Source organism: Marmota marmota, unplaced genomic scaffold (genome assembly GCF_001458135.2).
Source record: "Marmota marmota marmota unplaced genomic scaffold, marMar, whole genome shotgun sequence".
NCBI classification, from domain to species: Eukaryota; Metazoa; Chordata; class Mammalia; order Rodentia; family Sciuridae; genus Marmota; species Marmota marmota.
The window spans coordinates 11,889,439-11,910,580 of record NW_026000164.1 but is presented as its reverse complement, the minus strand read 5'-3'; the positions used below and the strand labels follow the sequence as shown (position 1 = coordinate 11,910,580).

General features: G+C 47.3%; 1 protein-coding gene across 1 annotated transcript in view; it reads right to left on the bottom strand.

Moving 5' to 3' along the window:
* Klrg2 (killer cell lectin like receptor G2) overlaps positions 1–13,573 on the bottom strand; it is a 24,074-nt gene extending 10,501 nt beyond the window's left edge. The window contains 3 exon segments of the mRNA XM_015493772.2: positions 3,749–4,000; positions 4,003–4,789; positions 13,485–13,573. Coding sequence (XP_015349258.2) covers positions 3,749–4,000; positions 4,003–4,531 — 781 coding nt within the window. The 5' untranslated portion in view covers positions 4,532–4,789; positions 13,485–13,573.
* Positions 13,574–21,142: the final 7,569 nt, after the last annotated feature.

Below are 21,142 nucleotides of genomic sequence, written 5' to 3'. Positions count from 1 at the left end.
TTTTTATATTGCTGTTTTTTGCTCCTTTCAGGTCTATTTATATTTACTTTATATATTTTGCTCAGACAGTGAGTGAATGGGTATTTTTAGTTTATAAACATTTTTTTGTTGTTGTTGGGGTGGTGGTGGTACTGGGGATTGAACCCAGGGGTGCTTGACCACTGAGCCATATCTCCAGCCCTTTTTATTTTTTATTTTGACACAGGGTCTTGCTAAGTTGCTAAGGCTGGTCTCGAACTTTCGATCCTCCTGTATCAGCCTCACAAGTCACTGGGATTACAGGCATGAGCCACCAGGCCCAGCTGGGGGCCATCTTTAAAAAATTATACAAACTTCCAAATACTAAGGGGCCCCAGGGGCTCATGCCAGTGAGATGCCTGCTTTTGTGTCATGGACGTTGGGTAAACTTCTGCCTCTCTCTCCACCTGGGGACATCAATGTGTTCCTGTCTTGCTTTCCTCCAGGCACTGAAGACAGCAAGTTCTTGCTTCTTACCTCCATCACCCCTGAGTTCCTGTGCTGCTCTCTTCTCTAGAAGACCCCTCATCCCTGCTGCCTCTGCTCCCGACAGTCCCTCCCCCTCGAGGCTACTCCAGGCTGCCTGTGCTTTTGCTCTCTGAATGTTTTCCCTCTGCCTGGACGGGGACTCCTGAGAGGGGTCCTTCACACCCTCCTCCAAACCTTGGTGTGCCAACCCACGACAACGACTGAGATCAAACTCCCTCTCCTCTTTCTCCAGAGAGGGCCAGGGACTAAGAAGTTCCGCCATGGACTGATGCTCTGAGCAGACCCCGGTGCCAGGAGTTAAGATCCAGGGTGTCTGTCACCTTCCCTGCCCCCGCGGCGGGGACATTTACAAGGAGGCAACCTTAAACTGAGTGAAGAATGCTGCTGTTGGGAAGCGCAAGGACAATGAGAGTATGTGACAGGGACACCTAAGCTGGCCTCCGGATCATAGAAGGTGACTCCAAACCAAGAAGGAAGAATATTCTTCATCTGAAAAATCTAGCTCTTACTTCACTTTTTTCAAAAAATATTTTTTTAGATGTTGATGAACCTTTATTATATTCATTTATTTATAAGCAGTGCTGAGAATGAAGCCCAGTGCCTCACACGTGTTAGGCAAGCGCTCTGCCACTGAGCCCCAGCCCCAGCCCTTTCTTCACTTTAAGCTTTGCAAACTCTCCTCTTGCCTGCCAGATGCCTGCAGGAGGAGAGCCGCCAGTCAGAACACTCTGTGTGTGGTGCCTCTGCTTACACCTCTACAGTTCCTTTGGGACACCTGCCTATGTAAGCGAGGGATGAGACCAAGTAGTGACATCCCCGATGCTCTCAAGGGTGACTCTTTCCTCTAAGTTCACGAGGAAATGAGCAGCGGCTGGGATGGGGCATCATCATGCTGGCTTGGGTAAGTCACCTTCGTTTTCCCTTCTTGTTGAGGTGACCAGCCTGTTCCCACAGGCAGAGACCACTCAGCAGAGCTCCTCATCCGAGAAGAATCCTGTACACCAAGCCTCAGTTCTTTAACTTCCCATTTCCCAGAAAAAACCAAAGCACCAAGGATGGCACCCACCTGGCAATAGGTTCTGTCTGGCATCTGAGCCTGCCACCCACTCTGCTTCATACCCTCTGGTGACGTGAAGTGATCACTGTTTGTGGTAACTTTCCTAATCAGCCCCAGAACTGCCTCTTCCCTGAAGCCTCAGTGCACATTTGATACTATTGGCCACACTTTTCGTAAACTCCCCCTTTTCTCTGTGTCTCCTGATTTCCCTTCTATAGCTCCCCACGCCCCGTCTCTGTGGCTAGCTCCTTTTCCTCTTCCTTTAAATGACACCTCTATTGGGAGGTCCCGAAGCCATTTTCTCATTTATTTCTCCAACAACACCTCTTCTGGTGTTCTCCACTGTGGAAGGATACACAATCCATTACCCAGTTACCCAAGGCAGAAACAGGGGTGACATTGCCACTCACCCAGTTAGCTTACCTTCATCTGATCACGGGTCCAGCCCATGAATTCTGTCTCATGAGCTCTCCCTCTTGCCTCTGCCATAGATCAAGCCTCATCATCTCCTGTTGAACCACTGCTATTGCCTTCTAAGCGCCCCTGCCTCAATCTCATCCCTGCCCCAGCCTTCCTCCATAATGCTATCAGAGCTCACTTTCTCTCTCTCTCTCTGTGTGTGTGTGTGTGTGTTGGGAGGGGTGTGGATAACTGGGTATGGAACTCAGGGCCTTGTACATCCCTAACCCTGTCAGAGCCCTTTTTCTAGAACGAAAAACCCGACCATGTCACCTTGCCTCACTGGCTCTTCCTTCTCAGGCTACCCTTCCTAGTCATGGCTTTTTTTTTTAAAGAATCTGAAAGAAAGTATAGACTGATATCATTGTAGACACAATACTGTCTTCCCAAAGATGTCCATGTCCTAATGCCACGACAAAGGGAAATCAAGGTCGCTCATCAGCCAACCTTGAGAAAGGGAGATTGTGTTGGATCATCTGGGTGAGCCCAATGCAATCATGAGGGTCCTTATACATGAAGAGGGAGGAAGAAGAATGTGAGAGTCAGAGAGGTGGCAGCAGGAGAAGGATTCGGCCTAACACTGCTGAATTTGAATACAGAGAGGGCCATGAGCTAAGGACACGCTGGCCCTTAGAAACTGTAAAAGGCAAGGAAAGGAAATCTCCCCTGGAGCCCCCAGAAAGGAACATGGCCCCGTCACTGCCAGCATCTTGACTGCATCACACTTCCCAGGTACACAAGTGTAAGCAAATAAGCATGTATCATTTAAAGTCACTAAGTGTGTGGAAATGTGTTACAATAGTAACAGAAAACTAACAGTCCATCATGTAGAAAATGTGCTCAGACCAAAGGCTGCAAAAGTTCCCGAGTGAACCAAGTCTGCAACGCTCCTCATATCTGAGAACCGGGGAACCCCTTGGGATTTGGTGCCTGACTCCACCTATCTTTCCATATCAGATCTCCTGCTTCCTCCTACCTTTCCATATCACATCTCTGGAGCTTCAGGCAGGTTGCCTGCTGGGCAGGGCTCTAACCCCTCCTGGCTTCTGTTCCTGCAGATCTGGCCCTAGAAGGAGCCCTTCCCATCTCAAGTCCTAAGATAACTACTTCAGCAAGCTTGGCCCGGCCAAGTTCACCAACCACTCCCGACCGGTTCCTTATCCAGGGTTGTTTACATCATTTCTGGGCTTTCCCCATTTTTGTGCCAAGCGCTCCACACCTCCATAAACAAAAACACACAGGCATATACCCTAGCATATACCCGTGGTCTCCACTTAGTACGTGCTGAATGGATAAGTGGAGGCCCACACTCCGCAATATAACGGAGAGGAAGGAGCCCGGGCCTTGGAAAGTTCCGTCCATGGCAGGGTTGTGGGCTCTGGCCCGGCTGGAGCCTGTGTTCCTGCCCTGGCCACCACCGCCATGCGATCCTGCATCACTTCCCCTCATCTACCTCTCTTTCTGGAAGATGATGGGCACACTCAGAAGGAATGCGAAAGTTCTTTGTGGGTGGGGAAGGTTCTTTGTGTATTCTTTTATCGCAAACACTTTGAATTACATTTAGGTAGACCAAAATTTATTAACTCGAAGGCAGAGGGAGCAGGTGGGGTCGCGGCATCAGGACAGCCTTCGGGCGCACCAGTCCCTCCACTGCAGTGTTCTCGTGCGCGCGCCTCACCTACCCCGACCTGGCAGCGCCGACTCCTGGCGCCAGTGAGCACTTACCTATGAGTGTGATCGCCCGGGGCAGTTTTTTACCGTCCATCCCAGCACGCTGCAGCAGCGCCGCGTCCTCCTTTCCCAGTCCTTGCTCCTGGCAGCGGCAGCGACACGTTGGAGAGCCCGGGCGCCCTTCGGCCGGGCTGTCCTGGCGCTCCACGTGGTGGTCACTCTCGGTCTGGGTAGCAGCCAGCGGCGAGCAGCGGCCCAACGTGACGCCCGGAGACGGAGCTCGCTGCAGGGTGCAGGAACGGCGGAGAAGGCCGGGGACTCCGGTACCGGCACCGTGAGGAAGCGCGTGGAGGGCGCGGGCGAGGGCGCGCGACTGCCGGTGGCCGCGCCCACGGGCTTCACACGCACGTCCACCTGCAATTCCATGGGCGCCCAAGGGCCGGGCGCTTGCTCACCAGGGGTGGACCAGGGCACCAGCTCGCATCCAGTTGCTTCGCCATCCCGGGGTTCTTCCGCCGAGGAGGGGCCAGGCGAAGGCGGCTCGCGGCTGGCTGACCCCAGGCGGCGGAAGGCACCGTAACCCAGGCTGAGTGGCGGTACCCTCAGGAGCCCGGGGCGAGGTGGAGGCAGCTTCTTCTCATCTGGAAGGTCCTGGCCCGCGCCCGCTGCCTCCTTCACGACCCGGGCCAGGCTCGGGCTGCTTTCGGGACTCTCAGGCTGTTGCGCCTCAGCGGGGACGTGCGGCTGAGCTGGCCCGGGGATCTGGCTTCCCAAGGGCTCCTTTGGGAAGCAAGCCTCGGCTTGGCCTCCTCCCGAGGCCTCCTGCGTACGCTCCATCCTGCGCTCTGAGCCACCGGGAGATGCAGAGAGGACCGCACCTGGGCCCAGGTAGAAACAGCGTTGGCCTCCGGGGTCGGGATTGGTCCAGTTAGGAGCTGAAGTTGTCCAGCCACGCCCCTCTCTAAGGACCTCGCTGTAATTGGCTGTGATTAAGTTCTGTTGGCCGCGTTCCTGCAGGACACCAACCCCGCCTTAATAGTTTAGGTCACTGGCAGGAGCGGCAGGGCGGGGCCGCGGGGCAGAGTGGATCTTTCTCTGGAGAAAAGCAGAAGAGTGAGCCTGAGGCGTCTGGGAGGGAACCCTGCGCCCCGCCGGATTCCTCCCCTTTCTTTGTCTCTTGCTCCACCCATTTCCCCCTCCCGCCCTCTGCCCCCGTGGGATTTTGAAAGTTACAGCTTGGGCGGGGAATGATTAGCCCTTCTGGATCCTAAGAACTTAGAAAAATCCGTGAGTCCAAGGGAAAATGGGCGGCCTGCGGAAAAGTGGCAGAAAGCCACTCATTATCCCCACAATGTAGGGGGAGGAAAGGGCACCACCCTTGAGTGCATTCCCTCTGGCTGCAGTGGGATCACAGCAGCTCTAGAGGCTTGGCCAGGCACGAACGGCACCCACCAGCTTGGTGGGGCAGATTGATCAGAATCAGGTTTTAAAAATACAGGCTTGGAGGCTGGGGATGTAGCTCAGTAATAGAGCACTTGCCTAGCGTCTGCGAGGCCCATGGTTTCATTCCCAGCACCACAAACAGAAACCAGAGTTTGGGCTTGGCGGCTTCCAGACCTACTGAATCATGCCTACAGATGAGACCTCTGGTATTTTTAACAAAAGTCCAAGTCCCAAGGTTAGCAGATAAAATACAGGCCACTCAGTTAAATTTGAATTTCAGATAAACAAGGGGTAGTTTTCAGTATAAATATGTTCCAAGAGTTGAGTTTCTGTTCTAGAGACTTCTGCTGGAGTGGTTTTAGGAACGGCATTTGAGGGAAGGGGAATAGAATTTAAGGGAGTAGTGTTAAAGTGCCCTGTGCACTTGGCTCAGGCCTTTAATCCCAGCGACTCAGGAGGCTGAGGCAGGAGGATGGGAATTCAAAGCCAGCTTCAGCAATTTAGCGAGGTCCTAAGCAATTTAGTGAGACTCTGTCTCTAAATAAAATATAAAAAGGGCTGGGGATGTGGCTCAGTTGGTTAAGGGCCCCCACCCCCCACGCGGCTCAGTTAAATTGCCAGTACCTGGAAAACAATTGCTGGGCATGTAGCTTAGTGATACAGTCCCCATATAAAAAAAAGGAGGAGTTAAAACTACTCTTCAGGGGGGCTGGGGCTGGGATTTAGTGGTAGAGCACTTGCCTAGCACGTGTGGGGCCCTGGGTTCGATCCTCAACATCACATAAAAATAAATAAATAAAATAAAGATATGTGTCCAACTACAACTAAAAATATATTTTTAAAAAAGCTACTCTTAAGGATGTAGGCTCCATGAGAAAAATAATGGAGAGATGTCTAGCACAAGTGCCATATGAAAACATCTTATATTTAATTCCTTTAAATGCCAAGACTGTGTATTTGATGTGGATATTACATATATGCATTTTAAAAAGTGTGGAATGCTTCATACCAAACTGATAAATAGTGGATTTTATTGTAGATTGTTTGGGGACTGGGGAGAGTAGGGGAGGAGACTAGAAACTCACTGATAATGTTTCCACTTTCTCCAAAAGGAAAATATTTATGGATATTCTTAAGTTAAAATTTAGTTTTTAAGAAGATTGTATACTTTTAAGAAGATTGTATATTTATGGTTTATTATAAAAAATAAAGTTTATTATAAAAAATAAATAAAGTTTATTATAAAAATAAAAACTAATCAAAACAAGGGGCTGGAGTTGTGGCTCAGAGGTAGAGCGCTCACCTACCATGCGTGAGGCACTGGGTTCGATCCTCAGCTCCACATAAAAATAAAATAAAGAGGGCTGGGGATGTGGCTCAAGTGGTAGCCGGCTCTCCTCTGCTCTGTTCTCCTCTCCCTTCTCTTTTCCTTCCTTCCTTCCTTCCTTTTCAGCACTAGGGATTGAACCAGGACTGCTTTGCTACTGAGCTACCTCACCAGCCCTTTTTATTTTGAGACCGGGTCTTGCTGAGTCACTAAGGTTGGCCTCAAACTTATATCCTCTTGCCTCACCACACCCAACCATCACCATCTATCTTCTCTCTCTCCCTTTTTCCTGGTTCATTCCCATCATCATTAAACATGCTCAAGGTGTGTGTGTGTGTGTTTGCAATACTGAGCATATAACCTGAGGCCTCAAGCATGCACACATGCTAGGAGAACACTACCACTGAGCTACATCCCAACTCCAAACAGGCTCAAATTTTAAATTCCCCCTGGGACCCAGTGTCCTCCTCCAGCTGAGACCCTACCTGTTTCTTCCTTGTTACAACCAACATCTTAAACAAGAGACTGTCCGCTTGTCCCCTTCTCTCTGTTTCCATCATGTCCCAAGCACACCTTAAACACCTCCTAGTCAAAATCCTCTTTGCAAAGGGCACCACAAAATCTAGCAGAAGCTCTTTGATGCTTTCTATGTAATTTCTCCTGTTTGAACCCCTGCTCATTTGTGGCTTTCTTAACACCACACTTTCCTGGTTTTGCTTCCATCTCCTTGGTTCTTCCTAAAGTGGCTGCCAGAGGTTTCTCATTGACCCCGAGTCAGTGATTCCCAAGCCCAGAACTTTCTACCGAGTTAAGCTGTAACATTTATGGTGTGAGCTGAATGATGTCCTCCCCTGATTCCAGCAAATTCCTATATTGAAGTCCTCACTCCCTGTCCCTCAGAATGTGCCTTTACTTGCAAATAGGGTCAATGCAGATGTACTTAGTTGAAATGAGGTCATATTGGAGTAGAGTGGGCCCCAAATCCATGGCTGGTATTGACATAAAAAGAAGTGATTTGCACATGGAGGAACTTGCACAGGGAAAATGCCAGGCAGACATGGAGGCAGAGATTGGGATGTGCCTCCATAAGCCAAGAAACGCCAAAGATTGCCAACAAACCATTAGAGCTAGGAGAGGGGCACGGAACAGATCCTCCCTCAGAGCCCTCAGAAAGAACCAGCTCTGCCAACACCTTGGTCTTGAACTTCTGGCTCCGGAACTGTGAGAGACTACGCTTCCACTCTTTAAGCCACCCAGGCTGTGGTACTGTGCTGTGGCAGCCCCAAGACACTAGTACAAGCTGCTTCTCCAGAGGTAACTTGTACCAACTCCAGAGGTCACCACCTCCCTGGGAGGGCTCTGGGGCCTGTCTGTACTAGGTGCCACACACCTTTCCCTGTGGCTCACTCAGCTGGCCAATCAGATTCTCCTTCTCAGGGGTTTGGCACTTGATCTAAGAGCCCCAGAGCTGGGAGTGTCAGAACTCCCAAGGGAGCAGATATAGGGAGATGGTCTGCAAACTCTCCCTCAGATCCCCAGAGTTCCCTTGGTGTTAGCCCATCCTTTGGCTTATTTGTTCAATTCCATGGGTTTCCTGAGAAGCCCAGTGTCCTTCCCATGCCTTCCCCATTTATTGCTTCATGTTAGTATATATTCATGACTCAATCTTGGGTGTCAGAAAACTAAGTCCCACCTCAGGCTTCTTTGGGTTCCTTTAGGGTGAGAGCTAGGCTTAGGCACTGTCCTCATGGGCCTTTGGTAGCATAGCTGCAGCAGCCCCCAGGTCAGAAGGCCTTTTACAGATGCTGTGATGGGACACCTGAGATAGGTGAATTACCCAAATGTTTCAAGGGGTGGGGGTCCTATGCTAGTGAACCCCCAAGTATCTACTGCAGTCCTTCCTTCCATTCTTCTTATTTTCCCTCACTTAAAAAATCCTGTTTTCTGCTCACGGCAGCAATACTCTTGGGATTTAAAACTTGAATACTACCTGGGGCTGGGGTTGTGGCTCAGTGGGAGATCACTTGCCTAGCATGTGTGAGGCCCTGGTATTGAGTCTCAGCACTATGTTTAAATAAAGCAAAGGTCCATTTACAACTAAAATAAATATTTTAAAAATGAAAATACTACAGCGTGTAGAAAATGAAGCACCTCAGTATTTCACACCCCAGAGATCTCCATTATTAGCATTTTAATATCAAGTCTACTGGATTTTTAGAAATGTAGACACTAGCCAAACTGTTATTTTATCTCTTTCTATATATATCTCTATTTCCAAAACTTCACTCCTATTAAATGTATACCTATACATAATTTTTTAAAGCAGTCTCCTATTGGTGGACATTTGAGGTGTTTCCAGGCAGGCGACATGATTACAATGGTGCTAAATGTAATTATAATGTTATAATTACACTCAATGACCATCTGTGTACACTATTTTTTAAAAAACTCATCTATAATGATACTTCAGAATAGGGTCATTGAAATGAAATTGCTAAAATAAGAAAGGAAGAAGTCAAATTATCCCTGTTTGCAGATGATATGATCCTATTTTAGGAAATCCAAAAAGTTCTACCAGAAGACTGAGAGCGCTAATAAACAAATTCAGCCAAGTGGCAGGTTGCAAAGTCAATAGGCAAAAATCAATAGCTTTTTTTATCCACCAGTAATGATTCTGCTGAGAAAGAAATCAGGAAAACAATCCCATTCACAATAGCCTCAAAAAAACCCACAAATACCTAGGAATAAATCTAACCAAGAAGGTGAAAGACCTCTACAATGAAAACTACAGAACACGGAAGAAAGAAATCAAAAAAGACACAAGAAGATGGAAAGACCTTCCATGTTCAAGGATAGGCAGAATTAGTATTGTTAAAATGGTCATTCTACCAAAAACAATATACATATTCAAAGGAATCCCCATCAAAATACCAGTGACCCTCTTCACAAAATTAGAAAAAAAGAATCCTAAAATTCATTTGAAAGAATAAAAAGAGGGGGCTGGGGATGTGGCTCAAGTGGTAGCGCGCTCGTCTGGCATGCGTGCGGCCCGGGTTCGATCCTCAGCACCACATACCAACAAAGATGTTGTGTCTGCCGATAACTAAAAAAATAAATAAATATTTAAAAAAAAAAAAGAATAAAAAGAGCCAAACTAGCTAAAGAAATTCTAAGTCAAAAAAGCAACACTGGAGGCATCACAATATCTGACTTCAAATTAGGCTATACAGTTGAAGTAACAAAAACTGCAGGGTACAGACATAAAAACAGACACATAGACCAACAGAACAGAATAGAAGACACAGAGACAAACCCACACAGACACAGTCATCTGATCCTTGACAAAGATGCCCAGAACATACATTGGAGAAAAGACAATCTTTTTAATAAAATGGTGCTGGGAAAACTGGTTATCCATATGTAGAAGAATGAAACTAGACCTTATCTCTCAGCCTGAACAAAAGTCAACTCAAGATGGATCAGAGACCTAGGAATTAGATCAGAAGCTATGCAACTTCTAGAAGAAAACTTAGGGTCAACACTCCAAAGTGTAGGCACAGATATTGATTTTCTCAATAGGACCTCTAAAGCTCAGGAAGTAATTCCAAGAATTAATAAATGGGATGACTTCAAATTAAAAAGTTTATGCACAACAAAGGAAAATTAAGAATGTAAAGACAGGGCTCGGGATGTGGCTCAAGTGGTAGCGCGCTTGCCTGGCATGTGTGAGGCACTCGGTTCGATCCTCAGCACCACATAAAAATAAAATAAAGATATTGTGTCCATCTAAAACTAAAAAATAAATATTGAAAAAAAGAATGTAAAGACAGAACCTGCAGAATGGTAGAAAATATTTGCTAGCTACTCTTCTGACAGAGGATTAGTTCTTAGACTATATAAAGAACTCAAAAAGCTTACACCAGAAATCAAATTAACCCAATTAATAAATGGGCAAATGAACTAAATAAATGCTTCTCAAAAAAAAAAATACAAAAGACCAACAAATATGTGAAAAATTTTCAATATTGTTAGCAATTAGGAAAATGCAAATCAAAATTACACTGAGATTTTGTCTCACTTCAGTTAGAATGCAAACAATAATAAATTCCATCAAGGATACAAGTAATAATAAATGCTGGAAAGGATGTTAAGAGAAGGGAATATTTTTACACTATTGGTAGGAGTGTAAATCAATACAACCACTATGGAAATCAGTATGGAGATTCCTCAAAAGACTAGGTATGGAACTTCCGTATGACCTGGCTATACCACTTCTCGGTATTTATCCTAAAGAATTAAAGTCCTCATACTGTAGTGGTACATGCATACCCCTGTTTATAGCAGCACAATTCACAATAGCCAAATAACAGAACCAGTCAAGGTGTCCTTCAATGGATGAATCAATACATAAAATGGGTATCTATACACAATGGAGTTTCTTAAATATATTTTTTAGTCGTAGGTTGATACAATACCTTTATTTATTTCTTCTTATGTGATGCTGAGGATCAAACCAGGGCCTCCCAAGCGTTAGGCAAGTGCTCTACCACAGAGCTACAGCCCCAGCCCCACAATGGAGTTTTATTCAGCCATAAAGAAGAACAAAGTTCTGTGATTTGCAGGGAAATGAATGGAACTTGAGGACACTATGTTAAGTGAAATAAGGCAAACTCAGAAAGGGTCCTATATTTTCTCTCATATGTGGAGGCCAGAGAAGAAAAAGGAAAAGAAAGAGGTGTGCGGGGGTGTCTCCTGAAAACTGAAGGGAGATGTGGAGTGGAGGAAAGGGGGCGGGGGAGGAAGGCGGGAAGGGAAAGGGGGAACAGTGGGGGTGATACAGCCCAAATTATATGGTATCGCGTCCATGTATGAATATATGGCAGCAGATCCAATCATTTTGTATAATTATAGTACACCAATAAAAATATGGGAAAAAAAGGAAATGAAATTGCTGAGTGGTCGTAGTTGGATGGGTAGCTCTTCCACAGGAGGCTGAGCAAGCAAGGCGCGAGAGGCCTGTTCTCCTCTTAGTCTTTACCTGACTGATGGGTGCAAATATTGAATTTCAACTTGCATTGAAATGCTGGATGAGGCTGAGTGTCTTTTCATTTGTTAATGATGTTCCTGAGTAGTGTCTGGATTAACTCATGACCCTGAGTTAAAGCGCCACTGAGATTGCCCCCCAATGCCAGTTCCAGGTCACTGGCTGGTTCCAGGAAGTGGCCCAGAAAGAACCCATGTCCCCTCTCCTGCCCCAGCCCCATGGAGTTTGCTGGTCAAGGGAGGCAGATGGTATCTGACCTGTCTGAATGTTCAGACTGAAGAGCCCCAAGAGGGTAAGTGAAACCCAGCTCCGTTCCCCAGAGAGGAGCAAACAGCCCACTCTTGGTTCTTGTCTGATGTCATCCCCCTCCCCTGTGGCAACCTGGAGCCTGCTAGGGCCCCTGGCTACACAGATGAGGACAGGTTGGGGGTTTCTGCACAGCCAGCTCCCTGACACAGCCCCTCCTCAGCCCACAGCCACCTGCTCAGAGGGTCAGGGGGTTCCTAAGTCAGTGTGACACTCCAACCCACCCCACCCCGGGTGCCCTGTCTCTCATCCCTCGTCTTCATAGCACTCAGAACTGTCACCACCTTCACATGTTTGTTGATCATTTAATGCTTATGTCTGGCCCTTTAGAAGCCCTTTCTGTGTCCCCAGATCAGCCATGCCCATCCCTGGTTCTGGGCTGATGTTGTCCCCATGGCTTGAAATATTTTTATTAAATAAATAATGCCAAGCAAGGCATTGTGCAGGGGGCTTGATGTACCTTGCCCTACATATTATTTTCTCCCCCAAATTATAAACATTAAGAAAAATGGAAGGAGTTTACACCAGTCCCACAGATGCCCTCCCTGGGTCCAGCATGGTACCTGCTCTTCCTCTCTGTCTCCGTGCAGACACACTTTCTCTCATTGTTGGGCCCTTTGACTGTGAGTCCAAGACCTGACGAAACACACCCCCTGGCCTTCTTTTTGATACTGGTGATTGAACCCAGGAGCTGTACGACTGAGCTACGTCCCCGACCATTTTTATTTTGTGTTTTGAGACCAGGTCTTGCTAAGTCACCCAGGCTGGCCTTGAACCGGTGATCCTCCTCCCTTAGCTTCCTAAGAGTCTTTCCTTTGAAGCTTTAGCACAATCTCCTAAGAGTACAAGCATTTTCCTTTGTTAGTACCAAAGAAACAGATGGTATCACCACACGAGATGATATTCTAGAGACTGATTTAAATTGCTTTCTCTCTCTCTTTTTTTTCAAACCAGATCCCCATCAAGGGCCACACATTGATTTTTTTTTCCCCCATGCTGGGGATCAAACCTAGGGCATTTATGCCTGGCTACCACTAGTTACATCCTCTCAAGGGTCACACATTGTATTCTGGTATATATCCACTTACTCTTTTTTTATGGGGGGTTACTGGGGACTGAACTCAGGGGCACTCAGCCACTGAGCCACATCCTCAGCACTATTTTGTATTTTATTAAGAGGCAGGGTCTCATTTAGTTTCTTAGCACCTCACCATTGCTGAGGCTGACTTTGAACTCACGATCCTCCTGCCTCAGCTTTGGCTGGGATTACAGGCGTTCCACACCGCACCCGGCTTCCATTTACTCTTTGTAATAACTCTAGGATGAAGGCCCTTGTTGTGATTTGAATGTCCCCCTGTATTAGTCAGCTTCACATTGTTGTGCCCCAAATAACTTGAACAATTTAGGGCCAGTGCAGTGGTGCACGCCTATACTCCCAGTGGCTTGGGAGGCTAAGGCAGGAGGATTGTGAGTTCAAAGCCAGCCTCAACAATTTAGCAAGGACCTAAGCAACTTAGTAAGACCCTGTCTCTAAATAAAACATAGAAGTCTTGGATATGTTGCTCAGTGGTTAAGCCCCCCTGGGCACCCCTCCCTCCAAAAAAAGGAACACCTTAGATGAAGAAGGGTTTATTTTGGCTCACAGTTTCAGAGGTTCATTCCATGCTCACCAGGCTCCATTACTCCGAGCATCATGGCCGAAGGGCATGGTGGAGGAAAGCTGCTTAGCTCATGGTGGCTGAGAGAGAAGGAGAGAGAGGAGAGAATGAGAGGGGAGGGGAGGGCCAGAGACTCTGCTCACCAGGGACAAAATATAAATTTAAAAGGCGCAACCCCCAGTGACCCACTTCCTCCAGCCATGCCCCACCTGCCTATGGTCACCACTCAGGATAGTAGTGGTTTCAAATGATCGATTCACTGAATGGAAAAATCTACCGATTTAGGTGACAGCTCTCATAATCTAATCATCTTACTTCTGAACATTTCTGAATTTACATAGGAGCTTTGGTGGGTGGGCACCTCATACCTATACCATAATACCTCTAAATTCACGTTTTGGTAAGCTAATCCCCCAATTCCTATGTTCATGGTGTTTGGAGGTGAGTCCTTTGGGGGGTGATTGGGTTGCCCTCAAGAATGCATGAATCCACTCACGGACGTGGGTGATCATGGCAGCAGCTTTGTTGGAAAAGTGAGCTCTCGCTGGCATGCTGGCTCCGTCCTGCCTTGTGATGCCCTCTGCCATGCTACGACGCAGCAAGAAGGCCTTCACCAGATGCGAAGCGGATGCCTGCGCCCTGCTCTTGGAGTTCCCAGCTTCTAGAACCCCAAGCCAAATACACTTCTTTATAAACTATCAGTTGTCCAGTTTTTTGTCATAGCAACAAAGTGGACAAAGACGTCCTTAACCTTTCCTCTTGTTACAGGTGAGGATAAAGATCCAGAGAGGTTGAGGAACATGCCCAGCGTCCCATGACTCCTAAGGGGGAAAGCCAACATGGCAGGGAACATCTTTGGCTTTGGAACACATCATTTCTCCGTTTCGTGGCTCTGCCTAGTCCTCTTGGTTCCCCAGGCATTTCATTCCCAATCTGACTTGTCTGGTCCAGAAGGTCACGGGCCAGGGCACAGTGGAGGTGCTGACCTAGTTACTCAGCCTACTGGGTCTCACTTTTGGATTCCTCCAGCCACACCCACCACAACCTTATCTGTTGTAACTCTCTGAGGCATGCACTCTCAATTGGGAGCCAAAAGGCAGTTCTTTTTTGGTAGAGGATCCACTTGAAGGTAGGCTGGGCCAAGAAGAGACAGAATGTGGCTTTCCATCCGGTGTGTAGGTGAGGCAGCACTGGGCCTGGGAGAAAGTTCCGGCTGAATGTACACAAACTCCCTGCAGGAGACTTGGAGAAGAGCCATAATGTGGAAGGAAAAACTTCTCCCTGAGTCACCTGCATGTAGGAACAAAGGTCCTCCCTCCTTGGGAGCTCCACCTCCCAGAATTCTTAACTCGGCCCTTATAGGACAAACTGATGGGTGGAACGGACAGCTCTGACCCAGTGATATTGGAACAGCCCTCACTTTCTTGTGGATTAATGCCCCAGATGTCACTGATCTCTCTGGATTTGAGGCTCAGCACTTGAAAGACCTGGATGGGGGCAAGTGGAAGGGCCAGGAGACCCAGGGGAAGGAAAGGAGTGCAGCTGGCCAGAGGAACATGGGGCAGGTTGTGGAAGCCTTTCCCAGCAGGCTGGGCAGGAGACCCGGTGCCAGAGTCTAAGACAGCAAAGGGAGGAGGAGACAGATTTGGGGATTCAGGGATGCTCTTCCCCTCTGAGCTGAACCAGCCATGGTGGATGAGACTTTCTGGCCCAGGAGTCTTTAGGAAAGAGTAGCTCCCAAATCCCATGGGGCCTGCAAAGATCTGACAGAAGGGCTATGAGTGCATCAGCCAGGGGTCACAACTCAAGGTGGAAATCCGGAGTCTAATCAGATAAGCAGCAGTTGGAGAATATGTATTTCGGGACAAAGGTGGTAATTAATCATAAAAGCAAGAAGCAGTCATTTGCAGGAATAAGAGGTGGTGTGATGGTAGAGAAAAGGGTGGACTATAAGAGAAGATCTCTCAGATATAAGATCAGCAAGTTTTTCCAGCACTGGCCCAGAAGCAAACACCAGATATTCCAGTTCCCTGAGATGTGGGGGCCCCTGCCTGCCCACCCCACTGCTGCCAAGTTCCTGAAGCAGTGTGGGAGGGAGCCCTTTGGGAGAGGTGGGCCCAACCGCCCTGAGGAGCAGGTGCTGACAAGTCTCTTGGCTTTCCTGCCTCACCGCCGGCAGGGCTCTTCTGCCTATCTTTGCTGGAGTCCTGGGTCTCACTTTTCATCTCGGTCCTGCTGAGGTCTTCAGCTTGAATTGGAAGCTTGGCCCCAATGTCAGTGCCCTTGGTTCCTGCCCCACCCCCACCATCTGCCTTTCCTGTAGACATATTAACCCCCACAAGAGATACTTTCTGCTTCCTTCTCTTGAGAAAGCAGTTGAACTTTGGGGCCTAAAAACTGAAAGTGTGCCTAGTTCCTGGGGTGAGTTGATTTGTTTCTAAAAGCCTGGACTCATAAAATAATAATACAGGAGGTTTGGGGGAGGAAGGTCCTGCACTCAGTCTCCAAAAGAGCCCAAGGGGAGAGGAGGCTGGGTGGGGACAGACGTAGGGATGAGGGCTGTCTGTGTCCACACTTGAAGGGGAAGGTCTTGAGCCCTAAAGAGAAGACGGCTCTTTGGAAGTGCACCTGCATCAGACAGAAGAAGCAAATGGGCAACCATGACACAAGAGTGAGCAGCCTCTTTCAGGTCACTGAGGAGCCCTGGGGTTCTTGTTTATTCAAAATATTTTCATTAACTCTCTGGACAGAGGGGTTCCTGAAAATGGGTTCATAGTGGAAATTTCATATGCCTTCATCAGAATTGGATGAATATGACTTAGGGGAATAAAGAAAGGTGATATTTGTTGTACCTGAATGTCCAGAAGCCCCTTAGGGCCCATTACTGACCATTAGGAACTCTGTCCCTCTAAGGGAAAATTGACAGGACTCAGCTGATGAAAAGTTTGTCTCCAAAGCTATTCCCTAAGGTAAAGGGATGGATTCTAAGAACTCGAGGGGGACCTGTGGGATGACAGTCCCCAGACATAGTAGTAGCTGAACCTGGATATATCCCAGCTCTTACTCAAAAACTAAGTGGATGGCTACCAGATCACACAGGGACCAGAGTACAGGACTGTTCATACAGGTGGGGGAGGTATTGTCAGTGTGACCGCTCCTCCTCTATGTTCAGCTATCAGGATAGCTGAAGGACCTGATGGTGAGGCCACTCACTGAGACCACTGGAAAACAGAAGGTTCTAGACCCACCAGGCAGGACCCCATCTGAGGGGCCAAGGGGAAGTGGATGGTATTCAAAGGCAGGTTTTTGACAACAGACTAAATTTATTTAGGTATTTATTTTTAGCGCTGGGGATTGACCCCACAGTTGGCTGATTTTAAACCAGGTTATTTCTGCCCATGTGTTGGGTATCTCTTCTGTGCTGTCAGGAGCAGGGATATGGAGTCACTCAGGTCCAAAGGTGTCATTCAGAGCAGAGAAAAATTGCACACACTGGCTGGGTCCCAGAAGCCTGGTCAAGGGCCCCTTTTCAGGAACCTAGACCTGGACACCACTGGGAGACTAGACTGTGGGGGAAAGGGAAGGGGTCTCCTGGCGAGACCTGATTACCTGCTCTAGGCCAGACTGTGGAGAGATCAGTGGGGACAAAGAGAATGAGTTCATTTCAAACCCAGAAGACTCTGGTTGCACCTGGTTCTAAAAGATTGGTTCTCCCTGGAAGTTGGGTTACTCCAGCAAGGCCAGATGCAGGACTAGAGAGCAGGGTTGGAGGATGCAGGTGGCCCTGGGCTGCTGAGGAGAAAAGGTCAGACTCAGATTTAAGGCCTCAACAGCTCCCAAGATGCCTGGGGTTCATCTTCCCGGACTTCCTTGGGCTTTGGACTTGGCCCTCTCAGAACCGAGCTGCCTCTGCCTGTCCCAGGGTGGACTCTCCTGCCTGCTCATGGCCTCGTCCATCTCAGTTCTGTCCTGGTTGTGTGATGGCTCACTTTCTGCCTCTTCCACCTGTTCTCGGTCTCCTCTGCCCACCTCCAGGACAGGTGGACATGCTTCCTGAGACCTGTCCAGGTATTGAAAGGGCTCCAAACACTCAAGGACTTGCCTAAGTGAAAGAGTGTCACATGACCTCTGTGACTCATCAGGGACACCCACATCAGCCATACTGGACTCCAGAGAGCCTCCACACCCTGCTCCCAAATCCAACAGCTAGTGAAGAATGGATGTCTGATGCGGAAGTTATGGAATGCCTTTGCTGTGAAGGAAATATATATTTTTTGACAATATTGAAAAATCATTACTTATTTGACAGATAACTTCTGAATTAATATAAAGAAATGGCAATAACTTGTATATACATTTATTCAAAATATTTTCATTAAGCACCAAGTAGAACAGTTTCTGATCTTTTCAGCAAAAACACTTTTATCATTGAAAGACTGCCTCAAACTTAGTTTATTTGGGGGAGGGGTGCGGGGGAGGGAACACCAGGGATTCAACTCAGGGACACTCAACCACTGAGCCACATCCCCAGCCCTATTTTGTATTTTATTTAGAGACAGGATCTCACTGAGTTGCTTAGCTCCTGCTTTTGCTGAGGCTGGCTTTGAACTCTCAATCCTCCTGCCTCAGCCTCCCAAGTCACTGGATTACAGGTGTGTGCCATCACGTTGGGCATTATTAAGTTTTTAATCAAGAAACCTAAAGCTGCCAATCAGAGTTTTTAACTAGCATGAGATGACCAGGTTAAAACTCTTATGAGTAAAAAATAACTTTAAAGTTTTGACCTATTCGTTCCAACCAAGGGGAGATACGCTGACCTCAAGCTAGTCATCACAGGTCACAGGTCCACAAGCCAAGTATCATCCTCACAGCTCACAAACAAAATGAGTAATATGTATACACAAAGTGAGTATAAAATACATGTTCCTGTATGTTCCAGGGGAATAATGCCTGTTTCCCATGAGCATACAGTGCAGCAAGGGGCACAGAAAAAGACACCATTCACTAAGCCACAAGACAGTGGAAGGAATAAAATCCCTGTGCTCTGGAATGGAGTGGAGGCTTTGAGGATTAGGTGGCATCCAGGCCACACCAGAACATGAGTGGACATCGAGGCCCATGGGGAGGGAGGGATCTGCAGGGTTGGAAAGGACAAAATGAACCAAGACACAGCCACAGCCCTCTTGACTATTCAGAAGACAGAGGAGTGTTCGTTCTGGCTGAGGGATATAATCCAAGAGTCGCATAAAACAGAGAAAAGAAAACCTCTTCTGACAAGAGGGCAGCATACCTTCCCCACAGAGGATCCACAGGATCACTCTGCAGGTCACCTCCCCGCCAAGGCTCTAGGCTCCTGGAATCAAATCCACTGAACAAGAACCTTCCTTCATGTAAACTGCCTTTTCTCCAGAAAGTAAAACAAAAACACAAGCAAACAAAACAAAACTCAAAAAGAATCAGACCAAGCTTTGACCCCTTGTCCATCACTTATGTCCCAGCTGTCACGCTAGGGAGACTAGGTCTGCTGTCACTCACACTGGTTCATTACTGCGAGGCTTCCTGCATGAGTGCTCCCAATACAGCTCCCTCAAGACAGCAAACACCGCACAACACATCCACTCACCCAGACCAAAGGCAGCATCAACTCAAGGATCTACTGCGATACTACTATGCTAACCTAGCATACTTGAATCCTTTTTTCTGATTTATATTTACAAACTATCTGTACTCTGTACTGCTACGGTGTCACAGTCTGGCTGGGCACAAAATAACCGAGCCGCCACACAGCCTTGTAGGTTCAAAACAGGAACTCCTTTATTCTCCACACTCCCGCTAATGCCACGCATGCGGCCTTCTTCTGGACACACCACACACCAACTGGAAATCCCTCCTCCGGAAATCCCTCCTCCAGCACTTCCCCAACCAACTCGAACTCCCTAGGAAGCCCCACAAGAACTCCAAAGTAGTAGCAGGCCAAGGCGGACAGCAGGGGTCTAATATACAATTGAATACACAGCTTAACATAACCATCATCAGTCACCTCTCAATCACTCCATTTTGGCAAAAATGCCATGCGTCATCCCAACTCCGCTGTGGCCCTCAGCACTATGGAAGCATTACAAACATTGCATTAGATTCCTCTTCTTAAGGTAGTTCAAAGTCTCAAGACAGCAAATGTACATATTTTTCTCTATTACCACGAATGTGTAGTAATCGCAAAACGCCTAAAACCAAATTACTTCTCCCCTGATTCTAGGGGTACTTAATTTCCCCCCTCAGATCATAACAAATTAATAACTGGAAAAAACTATCTATAAACTATATAAAATTTTAAAAACAAGAAAAAAATCTGTGGCAAACTAATAGTCTAAACTTTGCTATAGTCAAAACAAACAAAAGGAAAGCTCACTTTGTTTATCGAACATTCTATAAAGTACTCAAGTAATTAAACAGCTCATAAAAATTGAGGAAACTTTTAGGTGGAGATAAAATCAACACTAATTCATTCTCTGGCAAATAGTTGTTCTAAATGCTACATCCACACAGAGAGGTCTGGAGGAACTGTCTGCAGGAGGGTACCTTGTAGGCCAGACCTCTCGCAGGTCTGCTTCAGAGGTGCAGGGATGTTGGCAGACACCTGCTCCAGGTAGGCAAGGGGCCCTGGGGGACTTCGGCTGCTTTTTGTGCTGCACACTGATGTCCTCTTGCACCTGCTGCCGATGCCTCAGCCTGCTGGGAGCCATTAGCCAAGTAGGTATGACAATTTCCTTGCCAGCGTACCCCATGTTGCTGACATTTTGCAGTGACATTGAATGTAGTTGACCTTGCTCAAGGACCAGGGCGGATTAGGGTGTTCCCGGTTTAACATAATCGGGTTTAGGGCGTTCCCAGTTTAGGTTCCAGGTTTAAGGTTTAAGATTATTCCTGCTGGGAATAGGGCGTATCCTGCTGCCTAAGTTCCCCTTGAGTTCTCACGGGATTCAGACAGTATATTTTGGGAGACAGAAGCCCAGTGGAGGTGAATTTGGGAGAGAACGTGGATTTGGGCAGAGAACGTGGATTTCCCCAGAACGTGTTTGTATACGGCTGGTGTGAGTTCGGGAATAAAGAGTTGCTGTTTGAATCTACAAGCTGTGTGGTGGCTCGTGATTGTGTGCCCAGCCAGACTGCGGCATTTGGTGGCCCGTACGGGGAACTTCTGAAGCTTGGAGGTAAGTGAAATTGCTTGCCCCTGAGGAAGAGCGAAAGAATGGGTGACCAATTCAAAAAACAATGTGTTATTGTTTTGATTTATCTTGTTTTTGTTTCAAGCTGCCTATCCCTAGAAATTTCTCAGGCAAACTGGAAAAAATGGTTGACTAAAGGTTTGAAGAGAGGTTCAGTAGGCAAAGTTGCTACAATTATTATTTTAAATGTCCAGTTTTCAACTGTCAACCATGAGACATACAAAAATAAGGAAAATGTGATCCATATACAGGGGAAAAGTAGACAATAAAAACTGTCTTTTAGAGGATCCAAATGTCAAATTCTATAAAAGATAATTGTAAGTATCATTTTTTAAATATTCATGTTTCACCTGTAATCCCAGCAGCTTGGGAGGATGAGGCAGGAGGATCATGAGGTTAAAGCCAGTCAAAGCAATAGCAAGGTGCTAAGCAGCTCAGTGAGAC